Source organism: Vombatus ursinus, unplaced genomic scaffold, assembly GCF_900497805.2.
Source record: "Vombatus ursinus unplaced genomic scaffold, bare-nosed wombat genome assembly UNPS02014946.1, whole genome shotgun sequence".
NCBI lineage: Eukaryota > Metazoa > Chordata > Mammalia > Diprotodontia > Vombatidae > Vombatus > Vombatus ursinus.
The window spans coordinates 3119660-3140519 of NW_020954724.1; the positions used below are offsets into that span (position 1 = coordinate 3119660).

At 36.0% G+C, this 20860-nt stretch overlaps 1 protein-coding gene and 1 pseudogene across 9 annotated transcripts in view; one reads left to right on the forward strand and one right to left on the reverse strand.

The window, feature by feature from the left end:
• The window catches only part of LOC114030241, a 154597-nt pseudogene that overhangs the window by 38207 nt on the left and 95530 nt on the right, over positions 1 to 20860 (forward strand).
• Positions 8464 to 20860, reverse strand: part of LOC114030223 (ankyrin repeat domain-containing protein 26-like) — a 76420-nt gene continuing 64023 nt past the window's right edge. For 8 of the 9 annotated variants that reach the window (XM_027844997.1, XM_027845001.1, XM_027845003.1 and 5 more), the window contains 2 exons: positions 10284 to 10326; positions 8464 to 8997 (listed from right to left, as the gene is read on the reverse strand). In XM_027844997.1, coding sequence (XP_027700798.1) covers positions 8891 to 8997; positions 10284 to 10326 — 150 coding nt within the window. In that variant the 3' untranslated portion in view covers positions 8464 to 8890. Of the gene's footprint in view, positions 8998 to 10283; positions 10327 to 12150; positions 12225 to 20860 lie in introns of all 9 variants that reach the window. The other variant, XR_003567574.1, reaches the window with a different exon arrangement.

Sequence of the window (20860 nt, forward strand, 5' to 3'; positions counted from 1 at the left end):
GGTGCAACACATAGGAGTACTCAATAAGAAATGTCTTTGATATTACATTTTATTATAGTACACGATAAATGGCACATTTATTTTGTGATCTATAAGGCCATGTGTTAGAGCAGTAGTTCTTAAAGGATGGTCCAGGAACCCCTGGGTGTCCCTGAGAGCCTTTCAGGTCAAGAGATCACAACTGTTTGAATAATGATATTGTTTTAATTTCTAATATATTAGATAGAAATGGCTCTCAACCCACGTTAACAAAAGTTTTTGGAGAGGTCTCAATTTTTGAGAGCGTAAAAAGGTTTTGAGACCAAGAAGTCTAATGACTGATGTATTCTGAATGTCTCCCTCTTCCCTCCCCCCTCAAAGAGCAGTATTGGTGACTTTCAGAAGCTCATAGCAGAGATGGATATTTGTTTGCATAAGTACCGAGAGGAGAGCTGAAGCTGTTCCTGAGCCCCAAATTACTATCTCGAGGAAAGGAGATTTTGAATTCACTGGGCACCTGATCTAACATTTTTATCACAGAAAGGAGATTTCCCAGGCAGCACCAGTTTTGGTAGTTGTTTCAGTTGGAACTCCAAGTTCAAGAGTTCTTGAGTTCAAACTTCCAAAGAATCCTGATGTGTATGCATAGGTCTGACTAGAAGGAGGGCTTGGGGAGACTCTGTAGGACTCTGGGAAAGAGGGATTCATCAAAATAATGAAATGTTGCCCAATGACGTTTTCCAGTTCTGAGAGAGTTTATAGGTCATTTGAGTGCTTTATATTCCCATACTTGTTAACTGGTTCTTGTAAGTGCTTATGCAGTATCTTACACATTTTCTATGGGCTGTCCCCTACCCATTATTCATGCACACTGAAAATATGTGTGGGAGTTGGGGTCCCTGTTATTCACATTTGAGGAAGCCTAAACATTTACGATCTGTATCTAAACTTTTATTTTGAAAAAAATTCCTGGATTATATTTAGTGCAGGGCAAAGAGCCAAAGAGAGAAACTGATTGATCATTTGGGATCAAGTCCCTTGTATTAGACCTGTATCATATGAGGCTAGAGTCCTTTGAGTATTCCTGAGCCAAAGGTCAGATGGATCTGTGATTTTATAGATGTGATTCCAGTGCCTAGAACTTAATAGGTCTTTAATAAGAGCTTATTGATTGATTGAGTACTCCCTTGATGATGCAGATAGTAACCTATCTCTCCCCTCCTTCTCATTTCTTATCCATGTCCCCAGGAAGTCCATTCGGCATGAATCTCTCTCTACTTCTCTTGACACAGCATGGATAAAGAAGAAAGCATTGTTCTTTGGTTATTCTTTGCTCCTGTCATGTGATGTCAGGATCACTCTCCTGCATATGGAACAATGTGTTACTCTAAACTCGAAGGTTTTAAAAAGTCTTTTCACTGAAATATTCCAACTTTTAGGTAGAGAAGCAATTCTCCAGGCAGTTTATCAGTCCAGAGAATACAAACAAAACAAAACTAAAAAAGAAAAAGGGCAAGAAGGTTGGGGAAGCAGGCAACAAAGAGGCTCCCTGGGGTCTCTGAAGGACCCAGCCAAAGTCTCAAAGATTAATTTTATACTCATTTTTCCCAAAGGGTGAAAGAAATCCACCAGGAGGCAATATTAATTCCAACTGTCCCAGGTCTGCCCTACAATTTCCTTGCTTGCAACAGCCTCATTAGTGTTGTGACACCTCCCTGGCTCACAATAGGACCATTTTATTTCCACTCGTATATCTCTGAATTAACCATACATGGCAATAGAAGAATCAGTGTCAAATTATTAGTACAGAGAGCAATTGTTCATCTTTCATTTTCAAAGAAGGTCAATGATAACACAGGGTGATGATGTTAAATTGTATGTAAGTGAGTCTGAGTTTCACAAAGAGTCATCCAAGTCCAGTGGCAAGACAAAAGTCAAGACAACTAGAGGCACCCTTGGATGCATTGGATGACCTTGCCAGTGGTCAAGTGGTGGGAGAGGTTAGTGGACTAGAGATGAGGCTTCATGGAGCTGATGAGACTTAAATAACTGTAAGGAGAAAGAGAATTGAGCTAAGTGGAGATGTGTCATTTTCTTTTATTTTTCCAGATAATTTAATTACCAAATCTATCTTAGCCCCAAAATGGTATGAATGAGTTCCACAAATACAACAAATAACAGCAAATAAAGCTGCAAACAAATACCAAAATCTACATTTGTGTAGTTAAGAAATGAAGAAAAATCAAATGCAGATCTTTTTTTAGTTCTAATTCCTGTCTGCTGCTTTTTTTTTCTTAAGAGTATTATTGTTTTTCCAATTACATGTAAAGATAGTTTTCAACATTCATCTTTATAAGATTTTGAGTTCCAGATTTTTCTCCCTCCCTTCCTTCCCTCCCCCCATCCCCAAGACAGCAAGCAATCTGATACAGGTTACACATGTGCACATTAATCATTTTGTGAAAGAAGAATCAGAATAAAAGGGAAAAACCACAAGAAAGTAAAAACAAAAAAAGTGAAAATAGTATGCTTCAACCTGAATTCAGATTCCATAGTTCTTTCTCTGGATGTGGTTAGCATTTTCCATCATGAGTCTTTTGGAATTGTCTTGGGTCATTATATTGCTGAGAAGAGCAAAGTCTATCATAGTTAATCATTGCACAATGTTGCTGTTGCTGATGTTCTCCTGGTTGTGCTCACTTCACTGAGCATCAGTTCATGTAAGTCTTTCCAGGTTTTTCTGAAATCTGCCTGTTCATCATTTCTTATATCACAATAGTATTCCATTACATTCATATACCACAACTTGTTTTGTCATTCCCCAATTGATGTGCATCCCTTCAGTTTCCAATTCTTTGCCACCACAAAAAGAGCTACTATAAAGGTTTTTGTACCTGTGGATCCTTTTCCCTTTTTTATGCTCTCTTTAAGATACAGACTTAGGATCAAAGGGTATGCACAGTTTGGTTGCCCTTTGAGCATAGTTCCAAATTGTTCTCCAGAATGGTTGGATCAATTCACAACTCCAACAATGCATTAGTGTTCCAATTTTCCCACATCTTCTCCAACATTTATCATTTTCCTGTTTTGTCATGTTGAACAATCTGATAGGTGTGAGGTGGTACCTCAGAGTTGTTTTAATTTACATTTCTCTAATCAATAGTGATTTAGAGCATTTTCATATGATTATAAATAGCTTTAATTTCTTCCTCTAAAAACTGCCTGTTCCTATCCTTTGACCATTTATCAATTAGAGAATGACTTGTATTCTTATAAATTTGGCTCAGTTCTCTATATATTTTAGAAATGAGGCCTTTATCAAAAACACTGGCTGTCAAAATTGTTTCCCAGCTTTCTGCTTTGATGGGTGTCATTATCAAGGATATAGTATGGGACTGGCACACTAAATGAACCAAGGCTTTAAGCCTTGGTGGCATTTCTTAAATTCTGATGATAATATCAGCAAGTGCCACCAGCCCATATTAATGTCAGTGGATGTGGTCTGCTTGGTTGTACAGGGAAGAAATGCTCTACAATCCAGGATGGTTGTGTTTTGAGATGATAGCTATGTCAGCACTTCCAAATGTTGTGTACTAATATGCTTTCATGCCTGGAACAATTTATCTGGAAATGTCTACCCTGAGTACCAAGAGAAAAGTAATGAAAATGCAACCAATACTTTTAATTGAGTCCATGCATCTTAATGTTTCTTAAGCAACAGAGGTTTTCTCAATTGTCAGTTTGAAAGTTAAGCCATTTTGAATGGAACCACTCTCTGAGCATAAAAAGAGAGCCAGGTAGCCACTGGGGAACTGACTATCAGAGAGCACTTTCATATTCTCTGTGCATGGCTATGTGGAGACAGTGATTGTTGTTGAACCACAATATGAATTACAAATTGCTGCCTATGAAATCTCTAGAGACAAGATCCTCTGAACCAGAGTACAGTTACTATTGCAGCTCTGGATGAATGAATTCTAATTGGCCTGTCAAGTAGAAGTCCTGCCAGGGAATACCGATCAACCCAACTCTTCTGTTAGAGAAAGTGCAATGGCCATGATGAGCCTTAAAACTGGATGAACTACTTTCTTTGAGTCTCAGTTGGGAGAAAGCTTTTTGTAAATAGTGAAGGGGTATATAAACCTGAGTGTAGGCCTGAACTTCAGTAAGCTGAGATATTTTCACTGATAATGTTTTGATGACCTTTTATGACTGAGTAACTGGTCTCTGGGCTGCTGTGGCTAGTGAGAGGCAGAATATTCTAGTGGATATTGTGCTCAAATCCCACCCCTGACACATACTAGCCTTATGGCCTTTACCTCTCTAATCCTCAATGTCCTCATCTATGAAATGATGAGCTTGGACTTGAGAACCTCTAAGGTCCCTCCCAGCTCTAAATCTATGATCTTATGGTGATAACATTGCATTAACTTATCATCCCCCTCTAGGAGTAGACCACTAACCTTCATCTTAGAGGTTCCAGTAAGCATCTTTCATAGAGACGCTCACGACAAGATTACCTCTCTTCTTAGCCAGTCTCCCTCCAAGGTGATCGTTTGGCAAGTCTGTCAGGACTGCCTTCAAGCAAACATGAGCTGTTCATGTTCATTTTACCAGCAGAGAACCTGGGAGTCTGTCGTAGTCACAACCAAGGAGCAGGGTTTCCCATGGTTTCTTACAGTTCTAGCTAGTGATAGTCCTAATTTGTTTATCACATAATTTGATTTATAGTAAATTACATAAGCTACTGATAAAGTTATTTATAATATTTTACCATTGGTGGTCTGTCTTAACAGAGGGTCTACATATACTTATCAGTTGTCTACAAGCACACATGTGATGATCATACCACGCAATTGTTTATGAGATTGATAACAACTGATAGGAAAACAATACAACTGTGTCACGACATGAAGTCAAATCAAAATAGGAGTTGGTTATGCTAAGTTGACAAACTTATTTCTACTATCTTTTTCAGGTAACAAAATTATTCTCTCTCCATGTTTCTTAAGAGTTTACTTTCTGTTCCCTTTTTCTTTATAAGGCTGATTTTCTAGGATAAATATGATTAACCATTGCATTGCTATTCTATGTGTTGCATTACTCAAATGCATCAGAGAAAAGACATTGGGGAAAATATCTAGGGCTAGAAGTGGGGGAAAGGAGGGAGAAAGGGAAAGAGAAGGGAAGATTTTGTAACTGCTATATATTGACCAGGGTACTTTCTCCTAGTGTGGCTTCCGGCTGAACAAAAGAAAATTGATTCATTTTTTGTTAATTTCTAGACCAGGGAGAAAAAATGAAGAAACCATGATCCCAGCTCCTGCTAGACAAACAGTTGTTATTGTTGTGGTGGTTTTTTTTGGGGGGGGGAACAAAAGAGGTGAAAGATTGTAAATGAGACTGGTATGGGAAAATATTACCATAGTCATTTTTGTCTTCGTATTATTCTCTATGGCATGTACAAAGAACACCAAATTTTCCAGATTTGACACTAGTAATGAGAGGAGCACCTAGTTGTATCCACGGAAAAATATGGTGTTTACAATTGTTTTCAGGTCCTTGCCCTTAAAAGGAATGAGGCCTAGAGAGATCTGTGAAAAGGACAATAAGCTCTGAAGGAGAACCCTCCACATAGATGAAAGAGAAGACATTTCCTGTAGTATTCTAGGTAAAGCCAGAGTTCTGAAGGTAACCAAATTCTAGTTCTAGGACAGTCAAAAAATGCTTTTATAACAATGGTCCAAAGGTAGAGGTAAACATAGACTAGGTAAGTGAAACATACAACGAGGGAGGAATAGGTAGTGTCAAACTGAGGCTTCATCTTAAAGAATTTCTCTGTCCGAGACACTTGTATGGCAGTGGGATGCTCCCCACCCCCAATCTTCAGTATACCGTGGAGCATGGGATGTTACTATTTTATTTCCATTTATGGGATACATGTTATGTAGCTCTAGCATCAGAGTTGCCTCCTCTCTTTCTGGCAGACTTTCCTATCACCAGTTCCTGTGACTGTATTATCAACCTTCCTCTGCCTCCTCAGGATGTTGTTTTTTTTTCTTTTTGTATTCCATCTTGGATTATCTTCTGTGCTGTCTAGGAAGCCTTCTCTAATAAGCCAAAATGTAGGTAGAGGTGTTCCCTCTCTCCCTCTTTATCTTCTTAGTGGAGGGATCAAGAAGATAAATATAGCAAATACTCTGTAGGGGAGAACCTATTGCTTTGACTATATCACCTGGGTACCAAAGTCAGCCAGTTTCGCGTACCTTTTGGTCACACACTGGTTCTTGGAAACCCTGCCTTTAATCCAATTTAGCTGCTGTCCTTCCTCCCTAGCCTCTGTTAATGCACTAAGATAGCAGCAGCAGGCACTCGTAAGTATTAGCACAGTCTTCTCCAGCAAACATAAAATTGAAGAAAACAATCTGAAAGTAAGCTCCTCTTCATCTTAAAAAAATAGAAATCCCAATTGGTTTAGCAGTTGGACATCAATAATTAGTAAACCTGTCTATCTTTTTAATTCAGGTCAATTAGCAGCTATTAGGAACGTATTGTTGGGGCAGCTAGATGGGCCTGGAATCTGGAAGATCTGAGTTAAAATCTAGCCTCAGACACTTACTGGCTGTATGATCTTGGGCAAATCACTTAGCCTCTGTTTGCCTTAATCTACTGGAGAAGGAAACAGCAAACCACTCCAGTATCTTTGCTTAGAAAACTTAACAGATGTTATGGTCCACAGGGTCAGGAAGAGTTGGACACCTTAAAGAGAGAATAGAAATAAGTTTGTCAACTTAGCATAACATTTTGATTTGACTCCATTTTGTGATAGAATTGTTGGTTTTGTTTAATTTTACTTTATTACAAGGGACCTCTCAATAGGGAAATGTAATACAAAAATAAAACAATAATACTTTAAAAAGAAAAATATATGTTTAAAAGCTGTATGCAATAAAGATTCAATTTAATATACAATCCTCTTTTTCTGTTTTTGTTTATATGTGGAAATGTTGATATTTATAATAAAAAAAGAAAGTGTGAAACTTGGAGTCAGAGAACTTAACTTCAAATCCCAGTTCTCACTTTCACTACCTATGTGACCTCCTGGTGCAGTGGATAGAGCGCTGGGCCAAGTTGAAAGACCCTAATTTAAATCTAGCCTCAGGTACTTAGCTGTGTAATCCTGGGCAAGTCATTTAATCCTGTTTGCCTCAGTTTCCTCATCTGAAAAATGAGCTGGAGAAGGAAATGGCAAACCACTCCAGTATCTCTGCCAAGAAAACCCCAAATGGGATCACAAAGAGTTGGACATGACTAAAATGACTGAACAATAATATCAAGCCTTGGGTAATTCACTTAAACTGTCTGGGCCTCAGTTCCTTTTCAGTAAAATAAGGGGTTGAACTAGACCTAACAAAGGGTTCTGGGAACAGATTTTGGAAGGTTCTTTGAACTTTGATAGGAAAAGCATTATGCTTATATATTTGATAATCTTTTGTTTCCTTTGGGTTTTATTCTGAGAAATCCATAGGCTTCATCAGACTTTCAGATGGGTCCATGACACAAAAAAGGTTGAGAACTTCTACACAAGATGACCTTTAAAGGCATTTCAGTTTCATATATATGATTTCTTTTCACAGTGTCTTCAGTCCTACTGACTTTGGTCCCTTTGTTAAAATATTTCAAATTCTTTCTTCCCATACTGCTTTGCACCTTTCTAATTATATTTTATACTCTAACTTAGGATTATATGTAGATGATCTTTTTTTCTCTACAAGACTGTTTGATCTTTGAGGATAGGGAGATCATATCTTATTCATCTAGGTATCTCTTACAGTGAAAGGCAGAGTGCCTCTCACATAAAAGGCAAGCAATAAATGTTTGTTGAATGATTATCTGGAATGAAATGAAAGTCTGACACACAAGGGATGTGTGTGTGTGCATGCATGTGTGTGAACATGTGCATGTGTGTGTGTGTCTATGTGCATGTCTACACAAATACTTGGCCCAGACCCATGATTTCATCATCGTAGGAAATCCCCGATGTGGAAATTTCCTTCATGGATGGTTTAACTCAAGAGCTGGCAAACTATGGCAAGCTAGCTAAATACCAACAATCCCTGGTGCTGCTTGGCTGGAGAGTTAAGAATGCTTTTTACAATAAATACACTAAGACTTTATTTAAAAAGTTAAAAATCATTCTTAGCTTGCAGTACAAAAATAAGCAGCAGCCAGATTTGACCATCAAGTAGTGGTGTGACCAACCTTGTACAGTCTTAAGAAAAAATATGGATAGCAAAATTAGGATTTGAATGAATCTAGGTTTTGTGATTAGAGACTTCATAAAGACAAAACACATCGTTATCATAAATTTGCAAGACAAACAATATATTTGATTCATTTAATTAAAGTTTAAAAACAAAAAAGGTTTAAGTGCATTGTAATTTTAAATAATTTAAAATACAATTTAATATACAATCTATAAATTTTATGGCACTGTTACAGATATATTAAAATTCAAATACTGATAGCAGAAATAATAGCAAGATATCAAAATAGTTCTTCTTAAATTTACTAAATGCTTAGGTCTACATACAATGATATTAAAGAGAAAACAAAGGAAAACCTTCAAAGACAGATAACTAAAGTATTACAGTCAATTTCATGTTTTCTAGAGTCCCTGTAACACCTAACAATTTTGGGGGCAGTGTTACAAATATAAAGAAATAAAGTTTTTAATAAAGAACTATACAAATATATTTACATACACATATATGCACACTGTACATATTAAAACTTGTGACACAACAATTTTCTAATACATGAGATTTTTTTCACTTTCACATATTTAATGGAAAATGATTAAATATTGTGTAAACATAGTTCATTTCATGAATAAACATTATTTCTTGCTTTAAAGCATGTAATTTTTCTTTAAAATCTCTAAGTATTCCTGAGTTGCTAGGGAAACAGGATCCTGATTCAAATTTGGCATTCTTGAGGATTCGTTAGCAAATTCAGCTGGGGGAAAAAGAAAGAAGAAAAAATTATATTCTACACACACACATGTATGCGTTTAATTTTTTTATTTCTCTTAGGACTCATGATTCATCATGGGCGTGAGAAGCATGAAAATGGTCATTGGTCCAACTTAGTCTTAGTCTTAGAGGTTCCTGAGCACTTTGAAGTTAAGTGACTTGCGCATGGTCTCAAGGGCAGTATGTATCATAGGGAGGATTTGAACTCAAGTTTTCCTGGAAGTCACCTACCATATAGTCTTGTTTTGAAACTCAAATCAGACAATGTATGCATAAAGTTTAAAGTGTTTTATAAAGGCCAGTCACTATTATTATACTTAAAAAGTACACTGATTTTTGAACAACTCATAAAATTGTTCACATAATATTTCTTTTTTATCCTCTGAAGGAGAAGTCAGTATATAAGCTGCAATTATAATTATGTTCATGGTGGTCTGTTTGCTTATGCACATGTTGAGCTCTATTTCCTATTTAATTATGTTTAGTATTGCCTTTGGGTTCACAATGAAACCAACCATGCCAATTATTTTATTTGCCTATTTGAGGAAAATGTGAGAATCGCACTTCCTTTTAGCTGCAACTTAACTATTTTTTGGTTAAATTGATAACAAGGGTCCCAATATAAATATTATTTAGTTCTTTCAGTACTGTTGGTCACTGGACAAAGACTGTAAATTAAGATTCTAATAGTTAAACTGATATTTGTAGATGGTTTTTGAATTGTGGGATTCTTAGTATCTTTTGCTCCCTTTTCCATCACTCTCCTGAAATCACTATGGAATCACAGAATTAAACAGAATAATAGAATCTCAGGCTTGGATATGATTTCAATGGTTCTCTAGTCCAAATCTTGACTAGCAACTTCTTGACTGCATCCCCCCAAAAGTGGCTGACTAACTTTACATCTGAAGATCAGAAGGAGCTACACAGGACTGAGGACCAATTATCCTTCTGTTTCATAGGATGCTGTGGCCAAAGACTTCATTACCTACTGATCAACCTTCTGGATGTAAGCCTCTCTGTAAGTGGTCAGGCTTGTGTTCTGGAAACAGGTACAGTCTATGGGCTTGTGCTATGTTTCTAGCTTATTAAAAGAACCTGTTAGAGCTTGCACTTCAATTGCACAGAAGAATCCAAGGTTACTTCAAAGTGATGAAGAAGAAGGAGGTGGCACTGAAACAGCACCTTTGTGGGAGCTTTTCCAGCATATTTAAAAATCAGGTATAGCATCAAATTATAATATTTTATTTATCAACAATTTGGACATACCTTCAAGTTCCCTGGCTATACTTTTTTTCAACTCCTGCCGCATCTGAAATAACATTAAAATATTATTCAGAACAAAGAAGTAAATGAGGAGTAAGGAACTTGAGATAATACACAGAACTCAAAAAATCTTTTTAAAAATTGCAGACATCCAGAGAAATTACTAATAAACTTAGACACTAGTTTAGTTTGACTTTAATCATTCAACAGAAAATCTATTGGTCTAAGAAAATAATACTATTATTAAAAGAATCAAGAGTTTCTCATAATTAATTATATACAGAGATATGTGAACTTTGTTAGCATAGAAGTCATGTCTCAGATTTTGAAAACAGTTTTCTTCAACTCTAAGCAAATCAATTTTATTTAAATTTTTATCAATATAACATTTTTCTCTAAAAATAAAATCAATTTCATATCCTATGCATTAAAATAATTAACTTCAAATATTAATACTTTATTTCATTAAGCTACAGACAGTCTAAACACAAAATGAACTCAACTTACAGTGAGCAAAATGGAAAAGAAAATGCCTGGAAATGATTAAATACAATACAAAAATTCCAAGGATGGGCAGAGAGTATTATATGAAAACAGCTCCTACATTTTCTGTTACAATTGAAATATTTCTTAATCCAGACAGAAACCAATTTCATTTGAGTTTCTAAATACACGCTTTGTGGTTATGTAGATTTTAGTAACAAAATTAAGAGAAATCCTGCTTCCTACTGTAACTTGTAAAGAAAGAAGGAAAGAGACTGGTGCCAGTCCTTCAATTCTTGTAACAACTTCATTGAAGTGGGGAGAGAAGATAAAACGGGAGAGCACTCTTGATAATGATTAAAGCTGTACAGTTTTCTTTTCAGAAGACAGCTTAAATAGGATAGTATAGATAGAAGGTAAATGTTGCAACATTCATATAAAGTATGTGGGGAAAACATCACCAAAATAGAGTATCCATATATATAATGTTCTTATTTAAATTCACACTCAAGAAAAGATATTTCTCTCCAAATTTGTAATAGTAAATGCACAAAAGAGAACCCAGCAAAAAACCGAGCAAATGTCTGTGACTGTTCATGATGACGATATGGGAAACTTCTTATGTCCTGGAAGTAAACTTGGAGGTAAGAGAGGAGGAGAATTTGGATCTATTCCCCAGGTTCTGAGTTAGATCTTTCTTAAATCTTTCTTTGATAGGATCATTACTAGAAGAGGTCTTAAGTAATGAAAAACTTGACATTGGACAAAACCTTTAAAAGATTTTATGTGATACGTTAATAAATATATGCTATGAAGAGAAAATTGATATATTTTTAAGGGAGGACAAATGTTCAGTATCATTTGCAAAAAGCTCTTTTCATACATGTAATATATATGTAAAAATATCTCTGTGCCTCTCTCTAAATGAAATGTATAGACATACATGTGTATATATAATACGTAAAGGTTGTAATCAGAAAGAGCCTAGTTAAGTGACTTTGCAACTTGATAGCTATATAACCTTGGTCAAGCCTAATCTATAAGCCACAGTTTTCTCATATGCAAAATGGAAATAATACTTGTACTAAAATCTTACAGGGTATTATAAGGATAACATAAGATAATATATGTCTAATATTTTGCTAACTATAAAGCACTACCTACTAAAACTTTTGACTTCTATAGACTCTCAAAAAATATTCACATGATTTCAGTTTTAGATTTGGGAAGTTATCATATTGACACCGTTACCATTCTAAATTTATTATTATGATAATTTCTCAATAAGGCTGGTCATATGCAAGGGTAGAGTAGATGATAACCCATGTGTTTTATTTCAAGAAGGCTTCCTATTCCTGGAAAGGCTTCCTATTCCCAAATAGCTTACCTACTAGACTTTCACAGATGTCTGAAATACTGTTTCAGATTCATTCCTCTGGATTATGGTAAACATACATAACTCTAGGAGGGAGGAACATATTAAATCAGCAGAAACCTTGAACACTTTAGCATGAATTAGATTATTAAATACTTTACGATATGAAAGGGCTGATAACATCTCTCTTTTGGGCATGAGATGATACCTAACAGGTAATTCTAACAAGGAAGCAATGTAGTGTGGTGGAAAGGACAATGGACTTGGAGTCAGGAGAGTCCTGGCTTAAAGTGTCCAGCTGACACTTCTTCCTCTCAAATGGTTTCAGCTCTTCTTGCTCACAGCCTCTGTGTATCTCTAGCTATATTTGATCTATATCTATTAGATAAAATTCCAGACAGTAGTCATGAGCAAGTCACTTAGCCCCTCTCACTCTCAGTGTCCTTATCTGTAAAAAGGTATAATAACAGCACTTTATAGGGTGGATGTGAGGATCAAGTGAAATGATACAGATAAAGCATTTTGTAAACTTTAAAATGCTATATAATTGTCAGTTAAAAAGCACTATCATTGTTGTTATTGGTATTATTAGAATAAAGATAAAGGTCCAGGGCAGGTATGTGTGGGGTATCTAATAGAGCAGCTGTCAGAGGCTACCACAAGCTTGATGGCCCCTGGGTATCATGGAAATGGGAACATGCAAGAAAGGGGAAAGTCTAACCAAGGGAGATAAAAAGGTACCAACTGCAAACCAATTTGGCATAGGGCTAGCCCTATATATTAGAGGAAGTTAGAACATAGATTTCATCTAAAATTTGATAACTTTTTGATCTGATGCTGACTTCTTCCATTAACTCAAAATCTGTTATTAGGAAAGCTAATGTTAATATTCTTTTTCTTAACACACTCTGGAGAGTGCAGGGCTTTGGATGTTTATGATTAAATATTACGAAAAACCAAATTTCTAAAAAGAGATGGTTATCACTGACAAATTTTCTGGAAACTATTGCCTTCACAACGTTTTACAAGACCTTAGTTCTTTGAATAAATCACACATGGGAGAATGGACTCCATCAATGACTCTTTTCTAATATCTTTAGGACTATCACAAACATGTTTGACAATTTATAGAATCATCACTACACAAGGTCTTCTGAAGATCATTTCAAAATGTAAAACATTCTTAGCTTTTACAGAGATCTACAAAATAATTATAAAAATAGATGTGAAATGATTATCTCCTTCAAAGGCATTTTATACCTATATCCCAAAAGAATGCATTGACAAATTTATCCAACATCAGCATATATTAACAGCTATAGGGAACTTTAAAGGTTAGCTAGCCCTACTCTCTCATTTTACAAATAAGAAAACCAAGACCAAGGTAAATCAATCAACAAGAATTTATAAGTGCCTACTGTGTGCTCAGCACTATGCTAGGGGCTAGGAGTGTAAATTAAAACAAAAACAAAACCAAGAAACCTGAAATGATCCCTACTCACACAGTGTCTACTACATAGTAAGCTAAGTACTTAATGTTTTTACTGCGTAACAAGTTTACATTCTAATAGGAAAACAATACATACTTAAATAAATATATACATAATAAAAAAAGAACAAATACAAAGTACAGTTGTCCCTTCCCCATCACAGGGGTTAGGGGCCCAGTGCTCCTGCAATCTAGAAAATCCACGTAAAATTTTTTTGGCCCTCCCTTCATTCCAGAGAAGAAGTCTGAATTTTTCCTTTTTCTTTTATGGGGTGTTGACAGTACCTTGTTGTAAAATTTGGGTTAAGTATTTGGTCACAGACTCTGTGTTATCTGCTGTCCTTTGCATGTCATCTGCAGCTTCCACAAAATTCCCCCAAAATTCCTATTTAGTTTCTTATGCTGACCCACAATATATGGAAACTGTGATGGGGAAAATTGTGATGTGAAAGGGATAACTATAGTTAAACTCAAGATACTAGTCCAAGATTACACAGGTAATAAGTAGCAGAGACCTAATTTGGATATGTTTTCAACATCAGGGAATGCCCAGGTCTGGCTTGGTGAATTTTCCAGATACTTCTGGATTCTACTTCCAGATACTTTAATTAATATTCTACATTAATATTCTACATTCCCCAATTTGGTATCTCACAATCCCAACTGTTCCTCTGGACTGGCCTACATCTTCAAAGGCATTTCATGCTCCAGTGTTTTTAGTTTCTAGGAAAGAAGGGACCTATGCATATGGCCCTGTACTGAAGCATCCTCTGGGGTAACTAAGCAGCCAGGCTTTTGGCAGATGAGTCTCACCAGGCCTTATTTCAAAAAAGTGTAAATAGAAGATGTGGAGATTGTTCCACCTTTTTTTTTTTTTAAATTAAAGCTAACCGTATACTGTTCACAATCCTTCATGTTCTATGTGCAAAGCTCTAGAAGTGACCAAGTTATCACAGGTCAGCACTTCCTGACAAATTAAACAGATGGAGCAGTCAAGGTCAGAGGTGGCACTGGCTTGCCACATGCTCTTGTGGTTCTGCTTAGCATTCTGTGCATCCCCACTTCTGGACTCAAAGTGCGAGAGTAGCATAACCATGGTCAGTAGAAGGCCTGGGTGAAGATAATTTTGAAGTTTCCCACAAGCAGTTTGAGAAAGTTGTTGTTATACTATGCTATGGAAATTTGTCTGTTGGAACCGCCCCCCATGTCTACTGAATTTGTTGAATTTGGTCACATCACAGAAAGAACTTCTTTACTGAATAGAGGAAATGAATATCCCTCTGCTAAACATTTTCAGGCATAAAATCAGCTCAAGGACAGGAAGCTTGGCCCTTCTGTTTAGGTGGTAATGGGTATGAGGACGTTTTAGGGTCAGAAAACGGTACAAGTATGAGTTACTGCTAAGTGCTGTGACAATCACAGTAATGGCAGAATACCCAGGCAGAAGCAGGATCCAGATCAGTCTAGCATTGTGGCAAGTCAGGAAGCCTTTCTGAGATAGAAGGCACAAATAAGTTACTGGTGGCTTTGTAAGTACTGGGGGCTTAAAGGGGTCATTTTCTGGATATCTGTTCACCACAGTGGTCAATTTTTCCAACCTGTCAGCAGAAGTACTTCTCTAAGGCTTCACTGTGACATTGAACTGATTCTGGGATCTTCAAAGCTCATGCCCATAGAGCACAGAATCTGCCACAATCAAAAAGCTACAAGTATTTTGGAAAAAGAGCTGCTATTGGGCACTGAAGGTCCCTTTTCTGGCTTACTGTATATTACTTCCTTTCACACACTCTTTAAGTTCCAAACAAATTGGCCCATCTCTGTTCCTCATAAAAGACATTCCATCTCCTGTCTCCATGCTTTTACAAAGGTTTTCTTCCACGCCAGGAATGTAATCCCACCTTACCTAGGTCCTTCAGAATCCCCAGTGTCCTTTGAAGGCTCAGCTCAGGTCAAGATCAAGATAGGACTTGATCGTCCTAGTTATTAAGCTCTGCCATGAGCAACCAAATTACTTTGTAGGTACTTGTATGGGCTTTATATTTACTTAGATTTATATAGACAGATTTTTATTTTTTTACCACAATGGAATGCAAGCTTTTTCACAGTAGAGACTGTTTTGTCTTTTTTTCTCCCCAGTGTAAGTACAGTGCCTGGTATAGAGTAGATGCTTAATAAATGTTTAATACATGAATGCCAAAGAATGACCAACTGAGTTAAGTATATAGGGGCCCCTTGTCAGTATGTTGACCACTAACAGGTGGTAATGAATTCTTAGGCTGACCCATGAAACAAAGAAAAAGTATAAATGGCTTTTAGTTCTCCTGATTGGCACCCTTCCTCCAAAAAAAAAAAAAAAAGAGATGGAGTTAAGAATCAATCCTAGCTTTTAGCTATTTTATAAACATTAACTTAAATGTTGGTAATTTAAATGTCCAATGACTGATAAAGTGCCATGCTATTGGAAGAAATCCATAACATCCATATTGATGTGACTGACATAAGCAAGCAGACAAAACAAAGTTGTAGTTAAACTGAAGGATGGCTTAGAACGATGGCTCACAGTTGGTTTCACTATGTACCCAAAGGCAACAAGAACCATTGTTCCACATCAAATCTGGTCATCTCATATTGCAATGTTTATGATAAGTATCTATAAAAAGACTACCATGAAGATAATTGTGACCTCTGTGCCAATATCTGTTGAAGAGAAGAAAGTAAAGACAATCTGTGAGAAACAAAGAGTTTCTTAACCAAGTCAAAAATAGTTTTGATGCTTAGTGACTTCAAAACAAAGATGGGGGCAAGAAGAGATTCCAGAAAATATGCTGGAAAACATGGCCCATGTTTGACAAATGAAGAGGACAAAGATTTTAAGATTACTTAGAATCTATGTCTGTCTGGATGTCTCTTCTGAATATTTTCTTCCTAAAGAGTTAGACAGTAAATACCAAACAAACAAACAAACAAACCCAAAAACAACACAACAAATGAAATTTGTTATTAAAAGACAAGAAATGATTGGTTACTGCTTTGGGAATGATATCAGAATCAGCTGAGTGCAGTCTGAATATTAACTAGTTTTTAAAAAGTAATAAAAATTAACATCAAGGTATAAGTGCCAAAAATGAGAAAGTATTTTTTATATAACTGCGATCTGACCTATTAAAAGTAAGCTGTTGGTACCAAAAGATCAGAAATGGAAAAAGGCAAAGGTATTAAACTTTTGTGGGAAATGGTGATAATCAAGGTCAATTGATAAAAAAAAAAGAGGCACCTTGCAGAAGTCAAAAGAGCCAAGGAGCTACTTTCACTAGTGTAGACTTAAGTTCTCTACTAAAGCTGGGAGACATGGAAGGCAACTTAGTTTAGAATATGAATTCATTTGTAAAACACTGTAGAAGACTCATACAACTGTGAAAAGAAGAAACAAAATTATAAAAAGCTTATTTATGAAACCCAGTCGAAGTTTCTGGAGAAGCAGCAAGACATCAAGGATTCATACTGGACTTGACAGTCAGGAAGATCTGGATTCAACTCCTACTTGAGATACTTCCTACTTCTGTGACCCTGGGCAAGTCACTTAACTTCTCTGTGACTTGGTTTTCTCATCTGTAAAATGGGAGGCCCAGGGACTTGATGTAAGGTCTCTTCCAGCTCTAAATCTATGATTCTATGATTTCATGAATATTTACAGATGAAACTGATGGAAGATAACATTAGAAAATGTAACATATTTGTCAATATTTCTGCAACAATCGGTTTTTATAATTATGTAGGAAAGTCATCACAACTGAATTTTAACACTTAGTTCCCAATAATAGAATGTAGATATGACACTGAAGAAGATTTCAGGAAGATTAGCTGAACTAGATCAAGGAGGAAGAAATTTTTTCTTGTGGAAATATAATTAAGAAAGCACTGAGGGGTCTTTTATAAGATTTTCCAGTAAAGGAGAAGATAACAAAAGACTAAACAAAATCACAGACAATATTGTTGCACTCAAAAAAGTCCATTGGAAGGTATACTTTGTTAAAAAAAAATTTACATTGAAATGATTACTATTCATCTATCTACATACTTTTAAACTCTATAGTATCTTTATAAGAATGAAATACACATATCACTGTATCCTTGATTGGGAGCTACTTCCTCAATGAAATCACAGACCCAAGATTATCTCATCAAATCTCTGATGCTTCTAAAGATTTCAACTATTACTGAAAACTTCCTCTCTTTTTTATGTCATTTATAGGATTTGTCACTAATGTAAATTCTCTTATGTTCAGTCTTCTCCATTCAGTCTTTCCCACATTATAGCTTTTTTGTAGTTTTTCTCCACTAAGGTCTCTCAGAAGTAAAGCATGACCCATGCCTGAAGCCTTTCTCCCTTTCCTAATATTCCAAGGCTTGCTCTACAGGATAAATTCCTTGTGTGGATACTTTCTTACATTCACTACTTTAAGAAAAAGGAATAAAATTTCACAAATAATTTGCCATAGCAGACAACATCTTTACAAAGAGAAGCGATTATAAGATGTAGATAATATAAAATCCCATGGCTTGTTGATTCAATATAGCATTTCATTCAGTAGACTAAAGCCCAGTCTTAATGAGAATCTTCCTCCAATAAGGAGTCAGTCAGTAAATAAGTATTTATTAAGTGCATACTATATGCCTGGCACTGTGCTAAACACCGGGAATACAGAGAAAGGCAAAAGACAGTCCGTGCCCTCAAGAAGTTCACAATCTAATGGAGTTATTTTTTATGCAAATGCTAAGATCAACTTACATTTCTTGATAAATGCAAAAAAAAAAAAAGCTGTGATGTGCTTCCAATGATCACTGGCTGCCTTTCAGCATAATCACTCATTTTCTAGTGATGCTGAAAGCTTATGAATCTTAGAACACCATAATCCATGAAAAACTAAAATTATGGGTGACTGAAAAAGCACTGGTGGAAGCCAATAGGTGCATGACATTTCCAATAAGGCATTATGAGCATAAGCTTTGCAATGTATATACCTGAGGAGATATGTGCTCAGAATAGGTGACGGCTGATCAAAGAACAAGAACAAGGGAGAGTTAATGGCATACCTGAAGGTGGCACTAGTACCTATAAACTGTAAAAAGACCTCAAAGAAGGCCTCCAGCATGTGACATTGCTCCTCAGAAGAGGATCTAAGGTAGAACATGGGCAAGAGTTACACAGAATGAGTAGGCAGGAATAAATTCACATTGATGAGATTGCAGATTTACTGAAATATCTTTTAAACATTCAACTTAAAAATGAACTAAATGTTCTAAAATGTATAATGTACTCTTTTGTCTTACTAAAAGATCTTGAGCACAATTTAATGTTCCCTTGGTGATTATGAAGATTAATTAGTTTAATGCAATGCTATAATAAAGTAATGCCCTCAGGTGGAAAGGGCTATTTACTTCTGACGCACTAAACATGCGACTGTTGGGTATTTCTGCTGTCTCCTCCTTTGCCGTCACTTCTAGCTTTTAGTCAATACGCTTTTCTTCTCATTCTACTATACAATCCTCTGTCGTTTAGGAAAAATCAAATATTGCCAGGGATACTAGTTAGTCACAGAATCCCCAAATGACAGAATATCAGAGTTGAACAGCATCGCAGCAGTCTTTTAGTCCAATCTATAACCTCTATAAGAGGAATTCCTATTACAATACGTGGCAGCTAGGTGACTCAGTGGATGGAGTGCCGGACCTGGAGTTAGGAAGGCTCATCTTCCTAAGCTTGAAGCTGGCCTCAGACATCTATTAGCTGTGTGGTCACAAAGAGTCAGACATGACTGAAAAACGACTGAACAACAAAATTACAATACACCTAACATACAGTCATCAAACTTTTTTTTGAATTTCTCAAATGGGAGGAAACCCTACTTCCTAGGGTAGTCCACTCCATTTATGGATGGTTCTAATTGTTCCAAAGTTTTTCATGACATCAAACCTAAGTCTACTTATTTAAAATTTCCACTGCTCCAGGCTCTACACTAGCAAGTCTGATCCCTTATTCATATACTTTCTTTCTAATATGAATTCTTTAATGTAGGTGATTTGTGACTGAAGCTTTCCTCACAATTACCACATGAAAATTGCTTCACTCCATTATGAATTCTCTCATGTGAAATAAGTTATGAGACTGCTTTTTCCATATTTATGCTTTGAGTGTTTCCCTGAAGTATGAATTCTCTGGTGTACAATAAGGTATTCCTGTTAGCTGAAGGATTCCCTGACACTGTTGTTAGAAGGAAGGCACTGTATCAATATACACGGTTATTATTCCACATCCTCCAGTAAGATTAGGTATTCCCAAAGTTAGGGTTGATATAAATAATCCTTACAAACCTTTAAGGTTAAAGTTAATTCTCATTTCCGCTAATGGAAACACCAGGTTAGGACAATGCTGATTTCTATGACAAACAGGAAGGGGTGGGAAAGAAGTGAAGCTAATGGTGCCAGAACAGAGGACTCCTAATTTTGGTGAAATGATAAAAGGATTTTCTTTTTGAAACTGTCAAAAAACTTATCAGTTAATATTTGGGTGGAAGAAAAGAAAAGAAAAGAAAAGTACTTAGTGGATTATTAATCATAATACTAGGTTTCCCTCATGTGTTTACCTTCTTTGAAAATACTATCATTGGTTTGTAAAATTATAGATCTTATATTTAATCTGTAACTGTGTCATCCTGAAGAATGAATATTGGGAACCTTAAGTTTAGTTCACTTTTGAAAATTTAACAGCCAGAATATAAGCAGACAAGAAATAAATCAAACAAAAACCTCAATTAAAAAAAAAAGTGGATTTACGAGCAAGGCCCAGTCTAAGTCTTTATTTTTAAATTTTGTTTTTTCCTGAAATTGAGACAATTTGGATTTAAAATACAATGTGCCTGAGTGGATAGACAGGACCTCAGAATTGGAAAGGGTTCAATGCCATCTCTGAAACATACTTTTTGGGTATCTCTAGATAAATCACACCAACCACTCTTCTCCATGGTCAACTCCCTAATACTACAGGTTACAAAGCCGCTGCTGATCTGCATTGATAGAGGGAGTTCCTAACTAGAAGCTCCCTATATGGATGAAATCACAGGCCAGATTAGAAATAAAATAAATGCTAAGATGGATACATAAACTTTTTTTAAAAATGAATGAAGACAGCATGTAATATTGCAGAGTACTTGAATACAAATGCACTTTCATCCA